This window comes from Planococcus citri, chromosome 3, assembly GCF_950023065.1.
Source record: "Planococcus citri chromosome 3, ihPlaCitr1.1, whole genome shotgun sequence".
NCBI classification, from domain to species: Eukaryota; Metazoa; Arthropoda; class Insecta; order Hemiptera; family Pseudococcidae; genus Planococcus; species Planococcus citri.
This window is the reverse complement of record NC_088679.1, coordinates 76294664-76317265: the sequence shown is the minus strand read 5'-3', so window position 1 is coordinate 76317265 and position 22602 is coordinate 76294664. Positions and strand designations below refer to the sequence as shown.

At 36.7% G+C, this 22602-nt stretch overlaps 2 protein-coding genes across 3 annotated transcripts; both read left to right on the top strand.

Moving 5' to 3' along the window:
* Positions 1-1040: 1040 nt before the first annotated feature.
* On the top strand, positions 1041-10137 carry LOC135839343 (esterase FE4-like). Of its 2 annotated transcripts, XM_065355335.1 has the most exons (11): positions 1192-1321; positions 3271-3503; positions 4175-4312; positions 4414-4573; positions 4964-5149; positions 5257-5468; positions 6345-6507; positions 8712-8884; positions 9030-9189; positions 9412-9550; positions 9634-10137. In XM_065355335.1, the coding sequence occupies exons 2-11, from the start codon at positions 3363-3365 to the stop codon at positions 9791-9793; spliced, it is 1632 nt and encodes a 543-aa protein (XP_065211407.1). In that variant the 5' UTR covers positions 1192-1321; positions 3271-3362; the 3' UTR covers positions 9794-10137. The 2 variants fall into 2 exon arrangements, with proteins under 2 accessions (XP_065211408.1, XP_065211407.1); XM_065355336.1 differs by lacking the exon at positions 3271-3503 and having other exon boundaries at positions 1041-1321.
* Positions 10138-14906: 4769 nt separating this feature from the next.
* On the top strand, positions 14907-21773 carry LOC135839342 (esterase E4-like). The gene is made up of 10 exons (XM_065355333.1): positions 14907-15283; positions 15356-15493; positions 15593-15752; positions 15857-16042; positions 16120-16328; positions 19451-19625; positions 19751-19923; positions 20012-20171; positions 20259-20400; positions 20481-21773. Exons 1-10 carry the CDS (start codon positions 15143-15145, stop codon positions 20722-20724), a joined length of 1728 nt encoding a protein of 575 aa, XP_065211405.1. The 5' UTR covers positions 14907-15142; the 3' UTR covers positions 20725-21773.
* Positions 21774-22602: the final 829 nt, after the last annotated feature.

The following is a 22602-nucleotide window of genomic DNA, read 5'->3' as shown; positions in this document are numbered from 1 at the left end:
CGGTATTTTAAAGTACCTACAAACATATCAGAATGCTCCAACTTTGAAGTGAATTTCAATTTCATAAAAACAATGACTATCTACAACATTTTACAAACACAACTCGCCGCATGATAGAAAAACAAACCGAAGGGTCGACAGGAAGTGCAAGCCCATGTCAAATAGCGAAAAAAAAAGTTTTTTTTGGTGAATATTGTCTAGAGTGCTGAACAACATACTAAAAGTCCCCGCCCCTATCCCTGAAGCTGACCCCCTCCCTCTACAGTGGATCGATGACCCCAAAATCAGTTCTTTTGTCAAAAAACTTTTAAAATATTAACTTTTGAGTAAAATAAGATCAGTGATCATTTCATCTCCTCTCCAATACCAATCAAATGAGCTATCAACCAACTCCCTAGCCTCAAGTGGGGTGGCGCTACGACCCCTCAAAGTGACGTGATTTCATTAATTTTACATTTTTATGACTTGAGACTTGGAACTCGTTCTAATTGATCAAATAAAGTCAAACTTAGGAAATGGATTTTTTTGGGGAGCTAGAGTTGATCTATGGAGTGAGGAAGCTAGGTCAAAGTTGAAAATATTACAGAAAGGTCATTTTTTTGGAAGGGCATAATAATTATGGCCCCAAATGGATGAAAAGTATCCAAATATCAGCTTCCTAGGTTATCCCTACCCCATTTAAGGCGGAATTAAGGTGGAAACCCCCCTTATTTTACCCCTATTTTCGGAGGTTTCGACTTTAGAAGGAGTGAGGATGACCTAGGAAGCTGAAATTTTGAGGGGCAATAATGCTTTGAACAGAACCCTTCTAAAACCACTTGTTCATTTCTGGAGCTGCTTCCTCAGTACCAAAAACCCACGGAATACTTGGAATTAACCTCAATCACTCCATGTATCGCAATTATGAGAAAATTCAGTCAAGAAAAAGTACATATATGTACATATCAACGGCGTACCCTGTCCCTATCATACGTCAGTCGTCAACTCCGATAAATTCACGTATATTGTACGTTGATAAATTGTGGAAAACACAAACGTATAATAATATTATCTCCAAAAGGTAACGAGGCGAACGAATGCACGCTCAAATGAACATTGAGAAACACCAGTTTCACTTGTTCATGCCTGACATTTTACCACTGTGCGTTCTACTGTATTTTTAATTATCTTCAATTGAAACATGACTGAAAAAATAATTGTAAATGTGAAAGAAGGCAAAGTGCGTGGCTTCAAAACTAAAACAGCGTATTCCGGAGCGGAGTATTATACGTTTCTGGGAGTTCCTTATGGACAATCAACAGCTGGCTCGGCTCGTTTCAAAGTAAGTAGTGTTCATTACCCTAATAAGGGGCGAAGTTCGGTTTCCCAGTTGAGAAGGCGGTGGAGAGGTCGACTCAACATTTTTTTGGGATCGTTTTACATCAGAACTAACATTTTGGGTGAATTTCGTCAAAATCGGAGAATGTACAAATTTCACTATCTTAATATCCTGAAATGCGCTACATTTTTTCCATGAAAAACCATTGTATTTCCTTTATCTCCTATGAAGGAGAAACACGAGCAAATAGAAAAACTAATGATAATAGGGGCTGTAGAAACAGGAGCCCCCCTCGACTTTTACCAAGAGGGTTTGAAATGGTGAAAATTGTTTGTGCTACATTTGTGCTGATACTTTTTTCGTTTGTGCTGCCCTCCTTCCCGAGATATTTGAGAGACTTTTGGAGAAGGGCTGGAAAAATAAAATTTATAAAGCGGGCTAGACGAAAGAATTACGAGAATTTTCAAATACATTTTTTGAGTACACATTGTCTTCATATTACAAAATTTCAGAATAATTTCTGTGTTTGGATTGCTTTTAAATTACAAAATTTTGAATTGTTTTTCAGAGTTTGCATCAAGAAATATGGGTTTTGTATCTTTAGAAAGAGAAAAAAATTCTGAAAATTTATTTCACAAGAAATCATGAGTTGATATAATTAAGTTCCGAAAGAATTGTAATCCAATGTTGCGAAATACTGAAAACGGTTGAAAATGAAAGAAAATAAATTAGTTTACGAACCTCAAAAACGGTCGAAATATACTTAATATATATATATAGCCGCATACAGGCAAACTCATAACGTTTTGTATAAACAGCAATCTCAAGACCCCCTCCATAACTTCGTTGCTGTGCATGCGCTCGACGCGTCACCCCATAGGCCTGATAATACTCGATGTTAGGCCGCGTTATATTCGTTAACTTGATTTTTGGGTCACCTGTGGAAAGGTATTTCATTGCCAAAACATCAATTTTTCAGAAAAGCTTTTTTTTAAAAGTCTCTTACGTCTCTGTTTTTCGCAAATAGCTTTTTAACAAAGCATCCCACAGAAAAATAACCAGCTCTAAGCAGAAAGGAAATTTAATTCTCTACAATTTCCTTCATGGCATTTTTTTCCTAGGATGCATACTTTTCCCATAAAATCACTGTTTAGACTGAAAAACACGAAAATTCGGACCTGTATAATCAACTCTAAATTAAAATTGAGCAGTCAAAAATTTATTTTAGACGATTTTTGACCACGCCACGTGAAAGAGGACATCTTCAACCACCAAAATCACCAAAAAGAACGTAAAACACGTAAAAAATGATTCTTGGCAATAAACACCTTTTCCTCATGTCCTTGTACATAATACTTAGGCTATGCACTCATTTGAAAATTGAGTCAAAAGAGAAAGTATATAAACGGCAATCTCACGTCCCTGCTCAAACTTTGCCAGTAGACTCCCCACACCTTGTAGATTCATATGGCACCTCATCGAAAAGTCACGTCCTAAAAAGGTTACGAGTTTGTCAAAACGTTATGAGTTTGCTGGTTAATCTATAAAAAAGTTACGAGTTTACCCCCTAGAATATTTATATATATTTTTGAAGGTTGAACTCGAAAATTCCAATAATTTTTGATTTTGATCGCCATAGGCTCTACAGTCACCAAACTAAAATGACCGAATTTCAAGAACGAAATATTTGTGTGAAAACTTTCCACACAGAAATAAATCATACGTTTTGAGAATTTCATTTATCACTCCCATAAAAAAAGACATTTCTTGAAGCAAATGTCGATAAATACCATATCAGGTACCTATTTGCTTTTGATTACCACCTCATTATCAATTTTCGAAGAACGAGTGAAAGAAAAATTAAATAACAAAAGTAGGCACAAAACGGTGATAGGCATTGTTTTCTATCGCGCCATAAAAGCTAACATTACATATACAAATGAATTTCACAGCGGTAGGTAGTGGCAGAATATTGAAAAGCCTAGCTACTCCGACATACTCGTAAATCACTATTCACTTTGATTCTGAAAAACTGATTCAAAACATGTCTGAAAAAGTAATTGTGACGGTGAAAGAAGGCAAAGTACGCGGATTCAAAGCAAAAACTGCGTTTTCTGGAGCGGAGTACTACACGTTTTTTGGAGTTCCTTATGGACAATCGACTGCTGGCTCGGCTCGTTTCAAAGTAATTATTTTTGAATTTCAAAAGTTGATAGCGAAAGTAGTGCAAAACATGCACAATTCATTTAGAATCGCTGTTCATAATTTAGAATTCCAGGCATTGATCAGAGCAAAAAACATAGGTATCCATGATTTTAAAACTATCCTTCATTCTTTGTAGAGGAGACTTCACCTATTTACCTCAGGACAATCTTTAAAAACCTAAAATCATCTTTTTTAAGCATGAGAGCGTTGAATTTTTTTTATTCTCTATTTTGAACAATTTAGGTTTCTTCCACAGCCATACAGTTAATCAGACAGTAACATTCAAAACTATAGTGTCAAAAAAAGTACAAAGTCTAATAGGTAATTTTCTTTTTTAAATTCTTTGACCAAAACTTACAATTTAAAAAAAATTATGATGAGATTCTTAGGATTTTTTGTGATGAAGAGACCACATAGCACGTTTAAGTAGGTTAGGTATATATTTAGGTATGCATTCAAAGGAGCGTAACTTGAGTCTGTGTCACAGAAAACCCCAGGAATGGCCTGTAATGTATTTGTCAGCATCACCTTTTTTCATTAGGAGAAAAAAAAAGTAACTTATGAAAAAAGGCGACACATGCATTTGATAATTTGAGATGGACTTGAAAACCAAATCGTTTTACTATTCTAGTTCTTTATGTTTTATAACAGGATCCAGTGAAAGTAAAACCATGGAAAACTGTCTTTGACGCGACATTTCAAAGGGAAGGTTGTAGACAGTATTCGTTGCGGAAACACGAGATAACTGGTTCGGAGGATTGTTTGTACAATAACATTTATACACCGAAGGTAATGCAAAAATTTTAATAACCGATATTCAAATATTTCAAAATGAAGCGACCAGCATCGTCGATAAAATGTAATCGCAATGATTTTTCACGGTGCCGCAGTTACCGTCAAAGGAAGAGCCTTTGAAAGCGGTCATGGTGAATATTCATCTAGGAGGATATGTTCATGGCTCACCAGATCCGTGGTATTACGGGGCTCCCGATTACATAATGCATAAAGATGTCGTATATGTATGCGTTGGATTTCGATTGTACCTACTAGGTTGATAAGCCGGCTACAAACATTAAATATCCCTTCGGAGGTTCTCTAGGTTTCCATGTTGGGGAAACAAATTGCCCTAATGACCAAGGTCCCCATCAACGTCTCTAGGAATTGGATTTCGCAGGGGAAGAATTAGGTGCCTAAGGGGCGGGTGGTCAACCACAGTTGTTCCCTTTGGCATATATAGCTTTTTCAAAGCTTTCATTTTCCAAAAAAAATTATCTTTGAAAGCTCAACTTTTTTATTATTTTGTCAATGGAGCAGGGTACCCTATTACACTATTCAGAGCAATTTGTTTCCCAAACATGGGAAACCAAGAGAATGTCCAAAGGGATATGTAGAATGCAGTTTTCCTTCGAAGCAATTTTACAGCGAGATTCTTCATTCCAGGAAATTTAAATTTGCATATCAAAGGCTGTTCGGGAAGCCAAATGCTAAAGGATATAATACTTAGTTTACAATGGATCAAAGATAACATCTGTTTTTTTGGAGGAGATCCACATAATATAACCTTAATGGGCAGCAGCAGCGGAGCTGCACTTGTGCATCTTTTGCTATTATCTCCTTTGGCTAAAGGTATATTTAGCTGCAAAAGTTTGCCAATTGAGTCGATAACAATCACATTCATTTGTACAGTCATCACTCATCAGTTACCTAAAAATTGATGACAAATCTTTCTGTAGGTTTATACCATAAAGCGATTCTAATGGGAATGTACAATTTTAATCCGGTTTTGGTTATTCCATCGGATCATGTTTCGACAGCTTACGACTTGGCCGTACTACTTGGATACGACGGTCAACTAGATAATCATAAGCAGTTGCTTAATTTTTTCAAGAGCATAAACTACGATCGAGTATTGATGATAAGACGCGATCAACTAGTCAGAAATAATGTAAGTAGCAAAGCAAACTAACTAAACTAAAATTAAACCATTTTTACTTCTTTTTTTTTCCTACTCGTACCTAGTAAAAATGCACCATGGAGTATGAATTGGCTAAAGGAGGTCTCGGACACCACTCTCACAGGAGGCCCGTATGTAACCTTTCCATGGAACAATTGCACCCACACACCCCCCCCCCATCCCCCCATCAGCCAACCCTCTGGGAAAACTTTTTTCTTGAAAGGGACAATGGGACATATGTACTTACTACTTATTTTTAGGTACATTTTAAAGCAAACATGCCAAAAAATTGGTTATCTGATGTGGTTTCAAGTTGGTTTAGAGCCTCCAGTAAATTTTTTGAAATTACTGAAGCCTCCGAAAAATTTTTAAAACTTGAAATTTCCATAAAATTTTACCAAATGCAGTTGGAAAGCCGAAATTTACACTGTACTGCCATATCAACGGACTATCAAGTCACCCCACTCCGAAGGTGCGATTTGATGAAACTTTTAGTACATCCCAAATTTCAGTTTTGTAGGTCAATAAAACTCAGTAAGTATTGTGCAATGTGCATCGGGTTACTTTACAAAAACAACCACTAAGAAAATCTAATTTTGATTGTGCCATATTTCCAATAGGAGGTAGGTCCAAATTTACCACAATTTTCATGGAATCAAGGGAGGTCATTTTTGTTTAAAAATACATCCAACGGGGGGTCATCCTAAAAGTAGCGTTAATTTATAGGGAGATCATGCATAATTCCCTTTCTTCGTACGAGAAGCATCTCATCAAAGAAAACCACTTTTCCACAATTTCAAAAGAAACCCCTATCTCCCACACACCTAATATCTGATTACATTACTTATATACCTATTATTTATGTAGGTTACAATGGAAGTGTACCCTATTTCTCCTTTTGTGAATTCGGAATCAGGAGAAAATTCTCCTTTACCTGAATCACTAGAGAAACTCATCCCAACAACAAATCGCGTGCCAATAATGATTGGATTCTGTGAAAATGAAGCTGCTCCGGCTTTCATGAAACACGGTAAACTAAGACTACGACCATTTACTTACTGTTCAATATACACTGCTAAAGCTAGTCCGAAGGGGAAACCCTCACTTGTTTTGAAGCAGACTTTTCAAATCATATCATGATTTTTAAGAATGCATCTGCGCATTGTGGTATAGGTTTTGATTGTGGGAATTACAGAAGGGGATTTTTAATGAGATTTAACGTGTAGGAATCGGATAGGTAAGTAAAATAGGAAACACATGGGGATTTCAGGGAAGTAGGATCGTTACAGGAATTGAAAAAGGAACCTGCCTAACCACATAGTATTAATATCAAAAAGAACTTGTTTCTCATATTTGAAAATCTGGGGAATATTTACAGAGATAGGTATCAACCTATCTAGAGAAAAAGTAAAAGGTTTGAGAAAATATCCCTTTTTGAAAAGTTACGAAATTCTAATTGATAACAAAAAGAATTAAGGTGAAAAATTAAATATTCTAAACCATTCAACCAATTCATTAATCACTTTGATTATAAAATTCTAACTGGATGAGTTCATACATAAACTATATTAATTATTTAATGAGATCTTTACCTTGACCTATATAATAAAAATATTTGAGACACTAGTCATTTAGCTTGACTATATTGTAGACCCAAACTTTTGTTGAGGAAGAGAAATTCACACCATTATGCCAAAGAAATTGAGAAGATGAACAAGTCATCTCTGGGCCCGCACACCAGACTCTACTCTACCACGATTTACTCCATTTTATCACTCATATTCGAATATTAAAACTCAGAATTCATAATTCGTAAAATAAATAACTTGAAAATTCAATTCAAATTAACCCATTATAATCTCATTGAAATAAGTATTACAATTTAAACATTGCAATACTCTTGTAAAAATCTATTCGAATGCGCGAACGCGAAAACGACCATTCTATTCTAATCAAAAAAACATAATAATCTTCTAGTTTAGGTAGGTTCCTACTAGAACTGAAAACGGTTACACTACCCGCTAACCGGTATCTGGTTAAAATACCGGCTAAACCCGCTAGTGGTTGTATCCGGTTGATTTGGATATAGATAGTAGCATATAGTGAGTACAACCCGAATGTTTTTGCACTTGGTCTGCGCACGCACCCCAAAATTTGATAATGCGTAAGTGGGAGGAGTTACACTTTGACACCTGTCGTTCGTATGTGTGATTGACGTTTGACATGATTGATGACAATGATGATGTCATGCTGGTACACGGCTACGCATTCAATGCGCTACTAGTTATATCGTGAACCGGTGCAACATTTTTTCAACTCGCTACCCGCTACTACTGAGTAGTGAGAATTTACGATACGGATAAGATAGTTACCAGAGTCCTGCACGGTATAGTTAAAAGTTATCTGCGTTAGTTGCGCGTCGAGGGCAGATAGCTATAGTTAGTAGTCATCCTAACGGCAGGTTATAACCGCACCGGCCGGTGCGATTAATATTTGTAACTCAGATAACGTAACCATTGACTAACTAGTAGTTAAAATAACTACACTACCTGCGATTATACCGCGTTCTTATTGGAAAAATAACGTTTGCTTCTTTCTTATCTGTTTGATGAGTCACCAAAATGTATTGATGAGACATCAACAGAACCGAAGCTAACTTACCGCTGCATCGGCAGGTAGTTATAGTTGGTTATTTGTCAGTTGCGCGCGCCGACAAAACTAACTACAGTTCGTAACGTGTAGTTGAATTAGCCGATAGCTCTGGCGGTTATTCGGCTATTTTAACTATACCGTGCAGGACTCTGATAGTTACCCGCTGTCAGCGAGTACCGTTTTCAGCTCTAGTTCCTACCTAAACGTCCAATGCAGTCTTTTTCCCCCACTCTCACGACTTTCAACATCCATCCATACAGATCCGACATGACTTATAGATTATCTAATCTCCAATGAGAAGGCAAAATACCCATACCTACATAATATACGTATGTATGTACATAGGTTCAGGTAGATACGAGTAAAATGTTGAAAGTAATGAAATACGATGAAAATAATCAATTCTTAAGAATCGTTATTTAGAATGTTCACTTCAAAAGAAGCGAGTTTTTCCCCATTGGAATATTAAAGAGTAAATGGTCGAAGAGGGTAATATGTACATATGTACATTTTATCAACATAATTTAATAATACTCGTGATACCTATAATACGCAACCGTTTATTTTGTTGTCTGGTTGTAGGAGCATACAAGAAAGCAATGAGTAATGGTTTTTATAAAGTCCTTCAACAGAACTCCTGTGGATGGGCAGCTGCTCTAAGCGACGACGACCTAAGACTAGTTCAAAAAGAAGTAGAAATGTTCTACTTGGCGGGCGAGTCTATAGAACATGCATCACAGACAGCTTTATGCGAAGTACGAATAGTGCAGACATTAGACAATTATACTTAAGTTAATTCTTTCATTTTAAATTTTATAGCATAAATAAGGAACCCGAATGACCAAAAATAAATGAAATGAACGAATCAATAAGATAATGCTTGCTTCATTCTGATTACAGATTCTAACGGACATTACCATGTCTGATGTTTATGGCTCACTAATAAACATAATCTCGGAAAATGATCTTTCGCCAGTATATGTATATAATTTTCTTTTCGATGGTAAATTAGATGGGTTCAAAGCCAAAATCAATGCTCGATTGCAAACGGAAGTAAAAGGTTATTTTTCACAATAAATCTAATAACAGCGAAACAACAGACACACAAAAGCTAGGTAGATACAAATATCATAAATTTCCAGTGGGAAAAAGTAAGCCCCAATGAAAACAAGAGATGAAAAAACACATGTAAATTCGTTCATCGCTAAAAAAAAAAAACCAATAGAATAAAATAAAAATAGAAAATACTTAATATGAAACATTTCCAACATTTTATGATTAGGTACCTGTCACGCAGCTGACTACACCTATTGGGCTTACATCGACGAATTTGCAGGTAAAACCATGGCCAACATACGTTCGAAAGAGCGACAAACAATAGAAACCCTCACAAGCTTGTTTACAAATTTTGCAAAAACATCGTGAGTATACTCGTAAAACAAAAAAAAAAAACGTTTTTTGACAACACCATAAAAACATTAGCACAAATGCTGAATTATTCCAGGAATCCCAATTACAAAGAAATGGGAGTCGAATGGAAACCCACAACTATCGAACATCCGAGTCATCTAGTTATCGACGAATCGCTCCAAGTTAAAGACGAATTGCTAAATGGTGAACGAATGCAATTCTGGCACAGTTTGAAAGATAAGTTTAAAAGATAATCAGTTATACCTAAATGGCGAACGAATGGGAATTTGGCACAAATTGAAAAATAAATATACACAATAAATCGCGATAAATTATAATCTGAATTAAAATGATAGAATTATGATATTTAAATAATTATGTTTGATGTAAAATATCTGCCCATTAGGGTACCTCTACCTACGGCTACTTAGGTCACGGAAAAACAAAATGTTGCAGGATTTTCACCATATTTAGTGGAGATCTTCATTTTTTTAGTTGAGACAATTGGTGATGGTTTCAAACCATTTAGGAGCCTACAGCGGATTTTTGAATTCCACAGTTTTCAAAATAATATCATTATCAGTGTAAAAATAAAATTCATCGTCTTTACACTCAGATTTTGCATTTTGGTGACACCTCCGATCAATTCAAGAACATATGTATTTTCAAAATTCATTAGCGCGTGTTCAGAACCAAAATTTTTTGAAGCGATTATTTTTTCACAAAAAAAAAAAAAAAAAAAAAAAAAAGGTTTTCAAAAAGGATGTACAAATGCTTAAAAATGAAAAAAAAAATTGTTAGCATTGCAATTATTATTATAATTGACCGCGACGATAATAACAAATTCTGGCGATACAAAGAGGTTAAATTTGGTATTGACTTCATTGACCGAAAATAAACTACAAGCAACTGTGAGATGTTTAGCTAAAAATGGTCGTTTATATTTATCAAATAATTCTCTCCCAAGTAAGGACAAGGTTTAATTTTTTTGGTACGTACTATTTAGTAAGAAGTCGAGAACGCTGGTGTTGGCTTAAAAGTCCAGAGAACACAATCACAAACTTGATAAAATGACTATCACTGAGAAAAATTTATGTTGAAATTTATACTATAAATCATGAGATTTTGGATGGAGTCTGAAAATTTGACAATTTTTACTATAAATTATAGTAATTTTTGATTTTTTAAATAAAATATAGTAATTTCTCTCAAAAAGCATTGCAAAAATTACTATAATTTATAGTAAAAATTGTCAAATTTTCAGACTCTATCCAAAATCTCATGATTTATAGTAAAAAGTGCAATACATTTTTCTCTGTGATACAACATACGTACGTATCTCCAACTGACTTGGTTACTGCGTGCACTACTGGTATACGAATATGCTACATACTTACCCCGGCTAGGATTTGAAGCACACAATACACTCAATAAATTATCATACACCAAATCGTGTAAACAAATATATTGTCACAAACGATACAACTTATCGACCGACTCGGAGTTTTAATGGGAATAGACAAAATATTTACTTGGGAGGATCAACTTAACTTTTACACTAATATTAACTTAGGTTATACAAAAACTCTTAAACTGTGGGCAGGAGCTCATGTTATTTAAAGACATATTAACTTGACAATCTGATGACTTGCGAAAACGAACTACGAGTTGGTCCAGTTGCCAAAGAAGCTGAAAGGCTTATTTGGCACCTTGACCAAGTCATTGTTACCAACCTACACCACCACTTGGTGGTGGAAGGGTTAAACTACTCTTTTACATAAGTGTTGTTACCATTAAGGCATATCCGTGTAACAAACTGAATACAAATTTAAATGTCCCCATTCAAAGGCGATTATTCTCCTGCTTTTCTTCAGGAGGAAACATTTTCTCACAGTGAGTAAATTTTTCAAACTTTTAATTTGAACAAAAAAGATAAACAATAAGCCATCATTGAATAATAAGCCGAAGGATTGATAAACAGTGCTGTGAGACCATTACAGACTAAGTACGTTTGTTTTTGCATGAAATCAAGTCGAAGAAGCATTTAGGTGAGTAACAGTGCTCGGCAACGAGATTTGAAAGCAATTAAAATTTTAAAATTGAAATCTGTGGAAAGGTAAAGTTACTTTGCCACTTCTAAGCAGAGTATGTAAATTAACATCTTCAGGAATGACCGAACTTCATCGCCATCTCCGAAGGCATGTAATAACTACTCAAAACTATTCCAAGAGGTATTTTGAGACCCTAACCAGCCTCCTATAGCTGGGATTTTCACAAAGCCACAGGACACAGCCGTTCAAACTCTTGAAAACTGGAAAATCAAAAAAAGTAAAAACCTGAGAAAAACAGCTTCATTCAAAGATTTTCATCACACTATTGAAAATAAAATGATTTTGAGAACATCAAATCTTGTATTTTGACTCAAAATTTCACGAAGAATTCGAATGTGACGCTAAAAGAGATAAAATGTGATTTTAAAAATTCGAAACCCTCAAAAGACACATTTAGGGTAACCTCTGGAAGTACGTACGAGTACCTACATGGCAAATTTTGGCTTCCTACGTAGATCAATTTGGGGGGGGCAGAGGCGTAACACAAGGTCTTTCAAGGTCAATAGAACTTGAAACCCTTCTGTTTTCTCCCCTCCAAATTGCCTAAAAAAATTTTGAGCCAGACAAAGCTAGATCGAAAGAGCAGGCGAAAATACATCATGGACCGTAATTTGAAAGGCTAAAGTGCATTTTTCCATTTCTAGTAAGTTTTTAACCCTTAAACACCCAAGCAAATCCTGAGATGTTATGAAAAAATGCTTTCAATTTCCTGAATAAGATCATCACAAGTATCACTTTTACTCACAGTTCACCTTCCCCCCCCCCAGCCCCTTGAAGCCACCTCGATAATGATGGACTTATTTATTTGAATATTGTCAAAAATCGAGGAAGCAAAAAACCAGATTGGGTCAATCTTGGAACTGAATGATATAGTTTCATTAGATGTAATGAATGAGTGAAAGCATAATTCCAAAGAACACCTCACCCCTTTTTGGGGGGCAAACATTGATAAAATTTGGTATAAAATACAGGGACCCATGTCCCATTTTTGGAAGAACATATTGATGGTTGAGCTTTCACAAAATGAAATTAAGAAAGGTGTGTGCATGGTGGACCAGAGCGATTTTTTAAAAAATTTGATATGCTTATCTCGATAAAAACCCGAAAAAACAGAGCATGAACACGCAGAGTACATAATATGGGAAATATTATCAATTAGGCTTGAAATGACAGAAACAAGAATTGAAAGGAACACAGATGCTCTTAATGGCACATAAGTTCAGATAATCTACAATCCACCCATCAAATCTGTTTATCACTCCATGGATATTCTTTCTCAATATTTGTCACCAAATAGTTACATCCTACAAAGGTTAGCAGTACGATTGTTTTTCTGCAGAAATATCGAAATAGGTTTATCAACCACTTCGAAATGCTTTACACAGTCAAATTGCAGCACTCCCTGGCATTTCATAATGTTCAAGCATTCATGAAGAAGTCACTATCCCTCCTCGATCATAGATAATGTAGTTCTACATCATGAAAATTGCACGCGCAGAAGTCGTTGTTTACAATCATGAGATTGTGTCTAGCTTATGACTACAGGATTCAGGGGATTTGAGATTCAGTAGAAAGCTTTCAAATGTTGTTCAACCACAACTCCGAACTTTTGAATGTTTTGAGAAATTCTACATCATGAAAATTGCTTGAGCAGAATTCGTTGTTTCCAATCATGATATTTCATGATGTAGAACTTCACTATCTATGATCGAGGAGGGATAGTGACCTCTTCATGAATGCTTCAACATTATGAAATGCCAGAGACAGCTGTAATTTGAGAGTGTAAAGCTTTTCAAAGTGGTAGATAAGCCTATTTCGATACTTCTGCAGAAAAACAATCATACCACTAACCTTTTGCGGGATGTAACTATTTGTTGACAAATATCGAGAAAGAATATCAACTTCAGCAGGAATTTCTCAAAACATTCAAAAGTTCAGAGTTGTGGTTGAACAACAGTTGAAAGCTTTCTACTGAATCTCAAATCCCCGGAATCCTGTAGTCATAAGCTAGACACAATCTCATGATTGTAAACAACGACTTCTGCGCGTGCAATTTTCATGATGTAGAACTACATTATCTATGATCGAGGAGGGATAGTGACTTCTTCATGAATGCTTGAACATTATGAAATGCCAGGGAGTGCTGCAATTTGACTGTGTAAAGCATTTCGAAGTGGTTGATAAACCTATTTCGATATTTCTGCAGAAAAACAATCGTACTGCTAACCTTTGTAGGATGTAACTATTTGGTGACAAATATTGAGAAAGAATATCCATGGAGTGATAAACAGATTTGATGGGTGGATTGTAGATTATCTGAACTTATGTGCCATTAAGAGCATCTGTGTTCCTTTCAATTCTTGTTTCTGTCATTTCAAGCCTAATTGATAATATTTCCCATATTATGTACTCTGCGTGTTCATGCTCTGTTTTTTCGGGTTTTTATCGAGATAAGCATATCAAATTTTTTAAAAAATCGCTCTGGTCCACCATGCCCACACCTTTCTTAATTTCATTTTGTGAAAGCTCAACCATCAATATGTTCATCCAAAAATGGGACATGGGTCCCTGTATTTTATACCAACTTTTATCAATGTTTGCCCCCCAAAAAGGGGTGAGGTGTTCTTTGGAATTATGCTTTCACTCATTCATTACATCTAATGAAACTATATCATTCAGTTCCAAGATTGACCCAATCGGGTTTTTTGCTTCCTCGATTTTTGACAATATTCAAATAAATAAGTCCATCATTATCGAGGTGGCTTCAAGGGGCTGTGGGGGGGGGGAAGGTGAACTGTGAGTAAAAGTGATACTTGTGATGATCTTATTCAGGAAATTGAAAGCATTTTTTCATAACATCTCAGGATTTGCTTGGGTGTTTAAGGGTTAAGAATCTAATTCGGGCCGGAAAAAAAATTGAAAATTCAAATTTTTTATCAAGTTGATCTAGAAAGCTGAAATTTGGCATGCATCCCACTTTCAACTCTTCAAATCGAATAGAACCGGTTTCAAACCATTTTGAAAAGTTTTGAATCCATCAGAAAATGTTTTTAATGTTGAAATTTCCGAAGAATTTTATCCAAGGAAATTTCAAAGCTAAAATTTAATTTATACCCTAATTTCGACACGCCGAGTCGACTGAAAATTGTTCTAGGCCGTTTTGGAACCTTCAATTTTGGGAGGAGGGAGTCTCAATGACACCAAGTTTACATTGACTGTGTCACATTGAAAAACTCACAGTGAAAAAAAACTATCAACACGGTACCCTATCATACGCCAGTCGTCATTTCGTCAACTCCGATAAATTCGTAGGTAACGTACGTTGATAAATCTACGAGGAAAAATACAAAAGTACAATAGTATTATCTTCAAAAAGTAACGAGATAAACGAATGCACGCTCAAATGAACATTGAAAAACACCAGTTTCAAATTATTTATGCCTAACATTCTACCATTGTTGGTTCTGTTTTCTAATTATCTTCAATTAAAACATGACTGAAAAAGTAATTGTAAGTGTGAAAGAAGGTAAAGTGCGTGGCTTCAAAAGTAAAACAGCGTATTCCGGAGCAGAATATTACACGTTTCTGGGAGTTCCTTATGGGCAATCGACTGCTGGTTCAGCTCGTTTCAAAGTAGGTCATTTATATTCTCTTACATTATAATTTATAAAATATGCAGGCTAAAAAGTAATGTTCTGAAAAAAGGATCCCGTCAAGGTAAAACCATGGACTCATATCCTAGACGCAACTGTGGAAAAAGGAGGCTGCAGGCAATTCGCAATATGGAAACAAGAGACGATCGGTTCCGAAGATTGCTTATATAACAACATCTACACACCCAAAGTAATACGAAACAGTTTTCAGATCATTCGAGTTTCTTTAAAATAATGCACGTAGACGCAGCAGAAGCCAATAATACTGAAGTTTCCAATGATTTTAAAGATACCATCTAAAGGAGATCCTTTGAAAGCAGTAATTGTGTTCATTCACCCAGGAGGATTAACAAATGGTTCACCAGATCCGTCTTATTTCGGAGCTCCACATTACATTATGCATAAAGAAGTCGTTTACGTCTGTGTAGCATACCGATTACACATACTAGGTACCTACTAAGTTAGAAAATATACCTACCTACAAAATATTTACGAGCTTCTTCTCATTTTATGGTTCAGTAAGTAATACATTTAACGAATCTTATATTTCCAGGTTTTTTGAACTTGCATTTGAAAACGTGCTCAGGTAATCAGGGTTTGAAAGATATTATTTTGAGTTTGCAATGGATCAAAGAAAACATCAGCAGTTTCGGAGGTGATCCAGATAACGTAACCCTGATGGGATGTAGCAGCGGGTGCGCATTGGTACATTTTTTACTACTGTCACCTTTGGCTAAGGGTATGTCGAGAGTTTTTTCCAATCGTAATTTTGGAAAACTCATTAAAATACTCAAAGGCGAGGGCTTATTTCAACAGGTTTATACCATAAAGCCGTTCTTATGGGCGTTTACGCGTTCTGTCCAGTCACCGTGGTTCCACCAGAAAACGCATCAATAGCGCACAAACTGGCTCAATCGATCGGTTACGACGGTCAACCAGGCGAAAACAAAAAATTGCTCAGATTTTACAAGAACCTCGACTCTTTTGGATTTTTAATGAAGAGACCCGAATCATTTTTCGAAGAAGTAGGCCCATGCACCTCTGCTCACAATTTCATCATCATGATGATCTGAATCAGTGTTGTCAACTCCTCCTTTCGAAACATCTTATGATTCTTGGGGGGATTTTTAGCCGAATTTTTGAAAAAAATGATGGCTATTGCGGTAGGGCCGACTTTGGAAAAAAGGGCGAGGTAGGGTCAAACATTTTGATATTTCTCGACGTTTTGAGCTCAAACTAGACGATTCCAGGTGTGTGTTAGATTTTATATATTGTATTAGGTGAACTGAGTACTTTTCACCTCCTATAGGTATATCACAAGGCGTTTTCGTCTCCGGTATTTAGAATCATCCCAGGAGTGTGTTCTTTTCAAAATTAGGCTTCTCATGCAAAAATTAGTAAGGGCCCATCGAGAGGGGATAAATTTTATTCCGAGCTGGAAAAAAACTGTTTTCCCTGTTTGAAACTATGTACTAGTGGCGATTTTGATGATGACATGATTGCGCTAAAATGTATATCCGCAAGGTAAAGTACCAGTTATGGATATGTTTTGTCAACAATTTTTTTGGGGCCCAATTTTGAACCTTTTTTCAATCTGATGGTTTGTATGTGTAAAGTGTAGCTTTCTGCACAAAATACCTATATGAAAAATAAATTTTTTCATCAAAACCTCTATTTTACTAAGCCATTCAAAAAACCCTCAGATTATCCGCAACCGGACTTCGGACCCGGTTGCGGATAAGTCCCGCTTGAGGATGTAATTTTTTTTTCAATTTAGAAAAAAAAAGTTACCGGAAATACAGTGTACACTATAAATAAGTAATGTTTAAGCCACACTAGTACTCCAAATTTGAAAACATGCTCAATTATCACACATTTTATACCTCATCAAATAAGCATGTACCAATGTGCTAAAAATTCGCGAAAAATTTTGAAACCCTCAAAAACGGATTCTTTGACTTATTTGCTATCAGAATAGTCCATCAACCACAAAAAATAACAAAAGTGTATTCCCAGGTAAGATAGGTGAAATGGCCCTGTTCCCAGATTTGGAAAATTATGATGGATTATTGGTGGGTACCTCCAATAAACATTTTCGAGCGGAATTTCCGCCCCTCCAACCCACCCCCTTTGGTCAGTATAGCCAAAAAACGCGTTTTTGCGAGAAAAATTCTGTATTCATGAGTAGAGGGGAGAAAATTCTGTTACTACCCGGAATGTGTAGGGGAAGCCTGGGCCTTTCAACACGATTTTTTTTTTAAATTATCGTAGTGGTGGGGGTAAATTTGACAAAAGAAAACTTTGAACCCCCACAGCTCCGAATCGAAGGGTTGGTCACCGAAACTGTTTTCGCTTTCGCCAAAATGTGTCATTTTACAGGGATTTTCTAGTGTCAAATTTCACCTTAGAAAACGTGTTTAAGACGTTGTCAAAACGTTTATCTACTGAGCTAAGCGCGCACACACACCGCGTCTTTGCAGCAAAGTCATGAGATGAGGTATTAGGCACCTGCACTTTCTGATAATTGTCACGTCGTTACATAGTATGGGGCAAAAAATCGCTACTGCGAACTTGGCAAGAATTCCTGCTTTTGCCAAAAGTATCAAAAAAGTCTCGTTCTTGTCAGCGAACATAAGAAAGAAATATGGGGAGGAGGGAATTGGGCGAAGACCAGGGAGGTCTAGGGAGGACGAAGTCCCCCCCCAAATACAGGGGAAGCACAGGAGCGAAGCGAGGGTGTAAAGAGAAGATAGGTGGGAACTTCGTTCTCATGTGGAGGATTTGGTTCCTTGATGTACCTGTCTGGGGTATGCTCGGCTAATTAATACCCTACTCCTTCCCTCATACAGATTGTGTGTATGTCACTACACTATTCGTCCGACCAATAAACCAAAAGATGATGAATCACTTCTAACACTTTATTGAGCTTCTCTTAATGAACATACATTTACACACGACTAATAGGTAATACCTAGAGCTATAAATACACACTCGTCCGTGCAGTTCTGCTCAAAAGGCTGGTTGTCCTAACGTCCATCCAGAGGAGCGATTACTCTAAGCGACCTGAGACAACTGCGAAGCGGACACGGCAACACGGCAGTCTGTTTCGGTCCTCCGCATCTCACGGAACTAATCTGCTAGATGGCACTGCACCAGCAGTGTTACCAACGACCGAGGACATTATATTCCCTGCTATAACGAGTACCTTGGGTCCTCATCTACCCTCTACAAGGGTGCGAGTAGGTCCAAGTGAAGAGCAGAACATGAAAAAAAATACAAGCGAGTGATAGTCGAGTAAAGCCCAAGGGGGGGAGGGGTCCAGTCCTCCCTCCCCCGAATACAAGCGAAGCACAGGAGTGAAGCGAGTGTGCGAGTAGTTCAAGTAAGGAGCTAGTTCAAGTCCTATTAAAGTTTCTGGCACAAAAATTTGTCTCTTACGTAGCGGCAGATTGGTGAAATGCACCCATACCTAGAGTTGGGAAGTTACAAATGATCGCTATCGTTGGGTACCTCTAAAAAAATTCTCGAGCTAAAAATCCACTCTCCTCACCTCACCCCCTGGGCAGGTATCGCTAAGAAGCGCGTTTTCCGCGTGAAAAAAATCTGTATTCAGGAGTATTGGAGGTGAAATTCATTTCAAATCCTCTCTCAGAACCAATAAGCCAAATCACTATTCTAGACCAGCCATGCTCCTTATTGAAGAAAAATTGCAACTTTCATACGTCTATCGCCATTCAACGAAGTTACAGAGGACTAATGGTCGAAAAATGTCAGCGGAAAACGTACCTATTCTCAGACAAAATTTCTCCAATCATCGGCCTCAGGGGGTAGGGTGGCTCGAATTCTTTTCTGGGGTAGGTCTAGGTACCCAACACTAATCCATCATAATTTCCTAGATCTAGGAGCAGGGACATTTCACCTGGGAATACCCGTTTATAAATTTCTTAGATTTTTTTTTTTAAAGAGGAAAATTCATGGCATTTTCTTGAATTTTTTGATTTTTTGGAGGGATTTCTTCGGATCATGGGACAAACTTGAGGATGCATGAAAAATCTTGCAATCCTAAGATAAATCTTGGGGGTTGACAACACTGAACCGAATTCGATGCAAGGATATTATGTTTCAAACTTGCAATGTGGTTTTCTAGACTACTATTCAAGTGTATCCTGTATCGCCGTTCGTGCTCACTTCAGAACCAGGAGAAAATTCACCAATACCACTGTCACCGGAGAAACTTATTCCTTCAACGAATCGTGTACCGCTATTGATTGGATTTTGCGAAAAAGAAGCCATAATGGGTGTTGCGCAACTTCGTCATAGTGGTACATTTTACATTTACACCCATAGCAAGAGCGTTAAAAATCGCAAAATACGTGAGCCTAACCTATTACCTATTACTGATGAATAACGACATTTTCTTTTTTTTTTTTTTTGCAACTACACACAGGAGCTTTCAAACCGCTTGTAAGAAACACTTTCTATAAAGCTATCCGTCAGAATCACTTTGGATGGGGAGCTGCTTTAGAGGAAGAGGAATTAAAACTCATACAGAAGGAAGTAGAGAATTTTTATTTGGCAGGAAATGCAATAGAAACTGTCACAGAATCAGTTTTATGCGATGTATAGAATTCATCTATTACAGGCAGTATTTTTACAATTTGAACAAATAGTAAAAATAATTTGACTTTTGCTTTGTTTATTGCCGTAGATTTTAACAGATGCTGCCTTATCAGACGTTTACGACTCGTTGATAAATGAAATCTCCACAGATCTTCCTTCATCAGTATTCGTATATAACTTTTTGTACGACGGAAATATGTGCGTAATGAAACCCAGAATGACGCGATTGTTGGGCAAAGAATTACCAGGTGATATTTCACAGCTGATTAAAAAATCATAAATTCGTCAGATTCACGTTTAGCTGTTTACTCATTCTCTAAAACTATTTATTCCAGGAGCTTGTCACGCTACTGAAAACTGTTATTGGTCTTACATCGACGAAAACATAGGTGGTAAGAATATTAACCGCATACAGCCTAAAGATCGGCAAATGATAGAAACATTCACGAGTATGCTGACTACATTTGCCAAGAATTCGTAAGTGAGCTAACTTATCATCCTTCAACAACGATTCCACAAAAACGTTGATAAGATTTCGAACGTGATGATTTCAACAGTAACCCTAATTATAAAGAAATGGAAGTCGAGTGGAAACCAACAAATCCGGATCATCCTAGTCATTTAATCATTGATGAAAAACTTGAAGTTAAGGATGGACTTTTGAATGGCGATCGAATGGAGTTTTGGCACAAATTGAAAAATCAATTCCAAAAAGACGGAAAAAATTTGCACACGAAATGCAGAGCAGCCGTGGTGAATGGATCAATATTGGGAGACAAAGAACCAGAAATTTCCAACTAAGCATCGTAAACTTGCCAACGGGCTTCTGATTGACATGTTTTTTTTTTAGGGGGAGGGGTGAAAATACCAATGTACCTTGTCTGATGAAACGTCGAGTTTAAAAACAAAACTATTAGAAATTACCTAAATGACTATTTTTCACTCTTGAAGTCAAATTTTTCTTTTCTGAAATTTCAGGAACTTTGATATTGTTATTTGTTTTTTATAAAGGATATTCCCAGATAAAATAATATGTACTGTGGCATCGCTCGACAGATGACTGCCAACTATAGACACTGGACCTGTCCGCTTCTCGGAGTAAGACAACCAACGGGCAGCCATCTTGCCAAAAAACCCTGTGTAGGGACAATTTCTCCCGCTGAGTGCTCTTGGCTGCGCTGCTGTCGATTTCTTGAACAAACTACATGCAAAATACAGCGCAGCCAAGAGCACTCAGCGGGAGAAATTGGCTCTACACAAAACTCACTACCGTCTCTTCCCCCCGTTGCCTGCGGATTGAAGTACAGCGCAGCCAAGAGCACTCAGCGGGATAAATTATCCCTACACAAACTTTCTTTACCGTTTCCATTCCCCTCGGCCTGCAGTTGGTTGTCTTACTCCGCAGGTCCAGTGTCTATACTGCCAACTGCCAAGTCACTGGGCAGGTGACTGCCAGCAATACCACCTATAGTAAAAGGCCTGAGCGCTGTTTTGTGACGTCATCACTAGCGGGGAATACTTGCGTATCTAACATATCTTAATACAATATAGAAATGAAAGAAAAATGCACTCAAACGAATTAAATCCGGTGAAAATTTCATTTTTCATATTTTATTCACATGAATAATGAATTTATGATCACGTAGGAATGATTTAAATGAAAAAAATAAAAAAATTAGGTTATAAACAACACTGTTTTTCAACATTAAAGATGAAAGTTATACATAAACTTGACAAAATTATACCTTCTGGAGGAAATCACAACACTCACTGGTGAAATAGAATAAAATAATCGTCGAATATTTGTTAACTTGCCAAAATCCCACTAAAATAAATTGATATCAACTCTATTCCAATGTATGTATTCCATAAAAACCATACATGATGACATGACAGGTAACTGTTTAGTTTCTTCTGCAGCAATGTGATTGATAAAAACAATTTCTCTGATTTTGCTGACCAACTTGAGTGATAAATTAATGACTCGAACACTTTCAGCTAATTGGTTTGAGATGTTGATGGTTTTTTGAAATTTTGATTACCTAGATATCCATTGTAGTTGGATGGTTGTATTTGTGATGCAGATTCAAAAAGCATTGTAGATTATACATATGGTACCTATATGGTTCACTATTCATTTCACTGCAACATTATTCCAGTAAAAGTAAAACACAGGCATTAGTACACATCAGTTTTCATTTTTTAATTCACTTCATAAGATTATGTAGATCTACACATTCAAATCACATATCAGTCACAACACAAACAGATTGCAAAAACTTCACTTTTATACAAAAAGAAAGTAAACCAATACTGCTAGTGCTGTGCGCCGATCAAAAATGCTTTGGCGGCGAGCGGCGTGATCAGAGCGCCGCCGAAGCTGAAAATGACTGGCGGCGGCGGCGTTTTAACGGAGAACCCCCCCCCCCTCCTCATACAGAGTAGTCTAGAGACTAGAGTGAACGCGGGACCGAGAGATGAAACTGTTCTTATAAAAGTTTTTTGAGAGAGAGAGGGGGTTCGACTGAAAGTTTTCTGACAGATTCGAGTGTAGAGAAAAAATGGTTCCCAATTTTCCCGATTGATATCATATTCATAATTAATTATTGCTCATAAAAATTTTCATTTTCTGTTTTGGATTTTTGGGGGCCCAAATATGAATTTGGTCATTTTAAATAA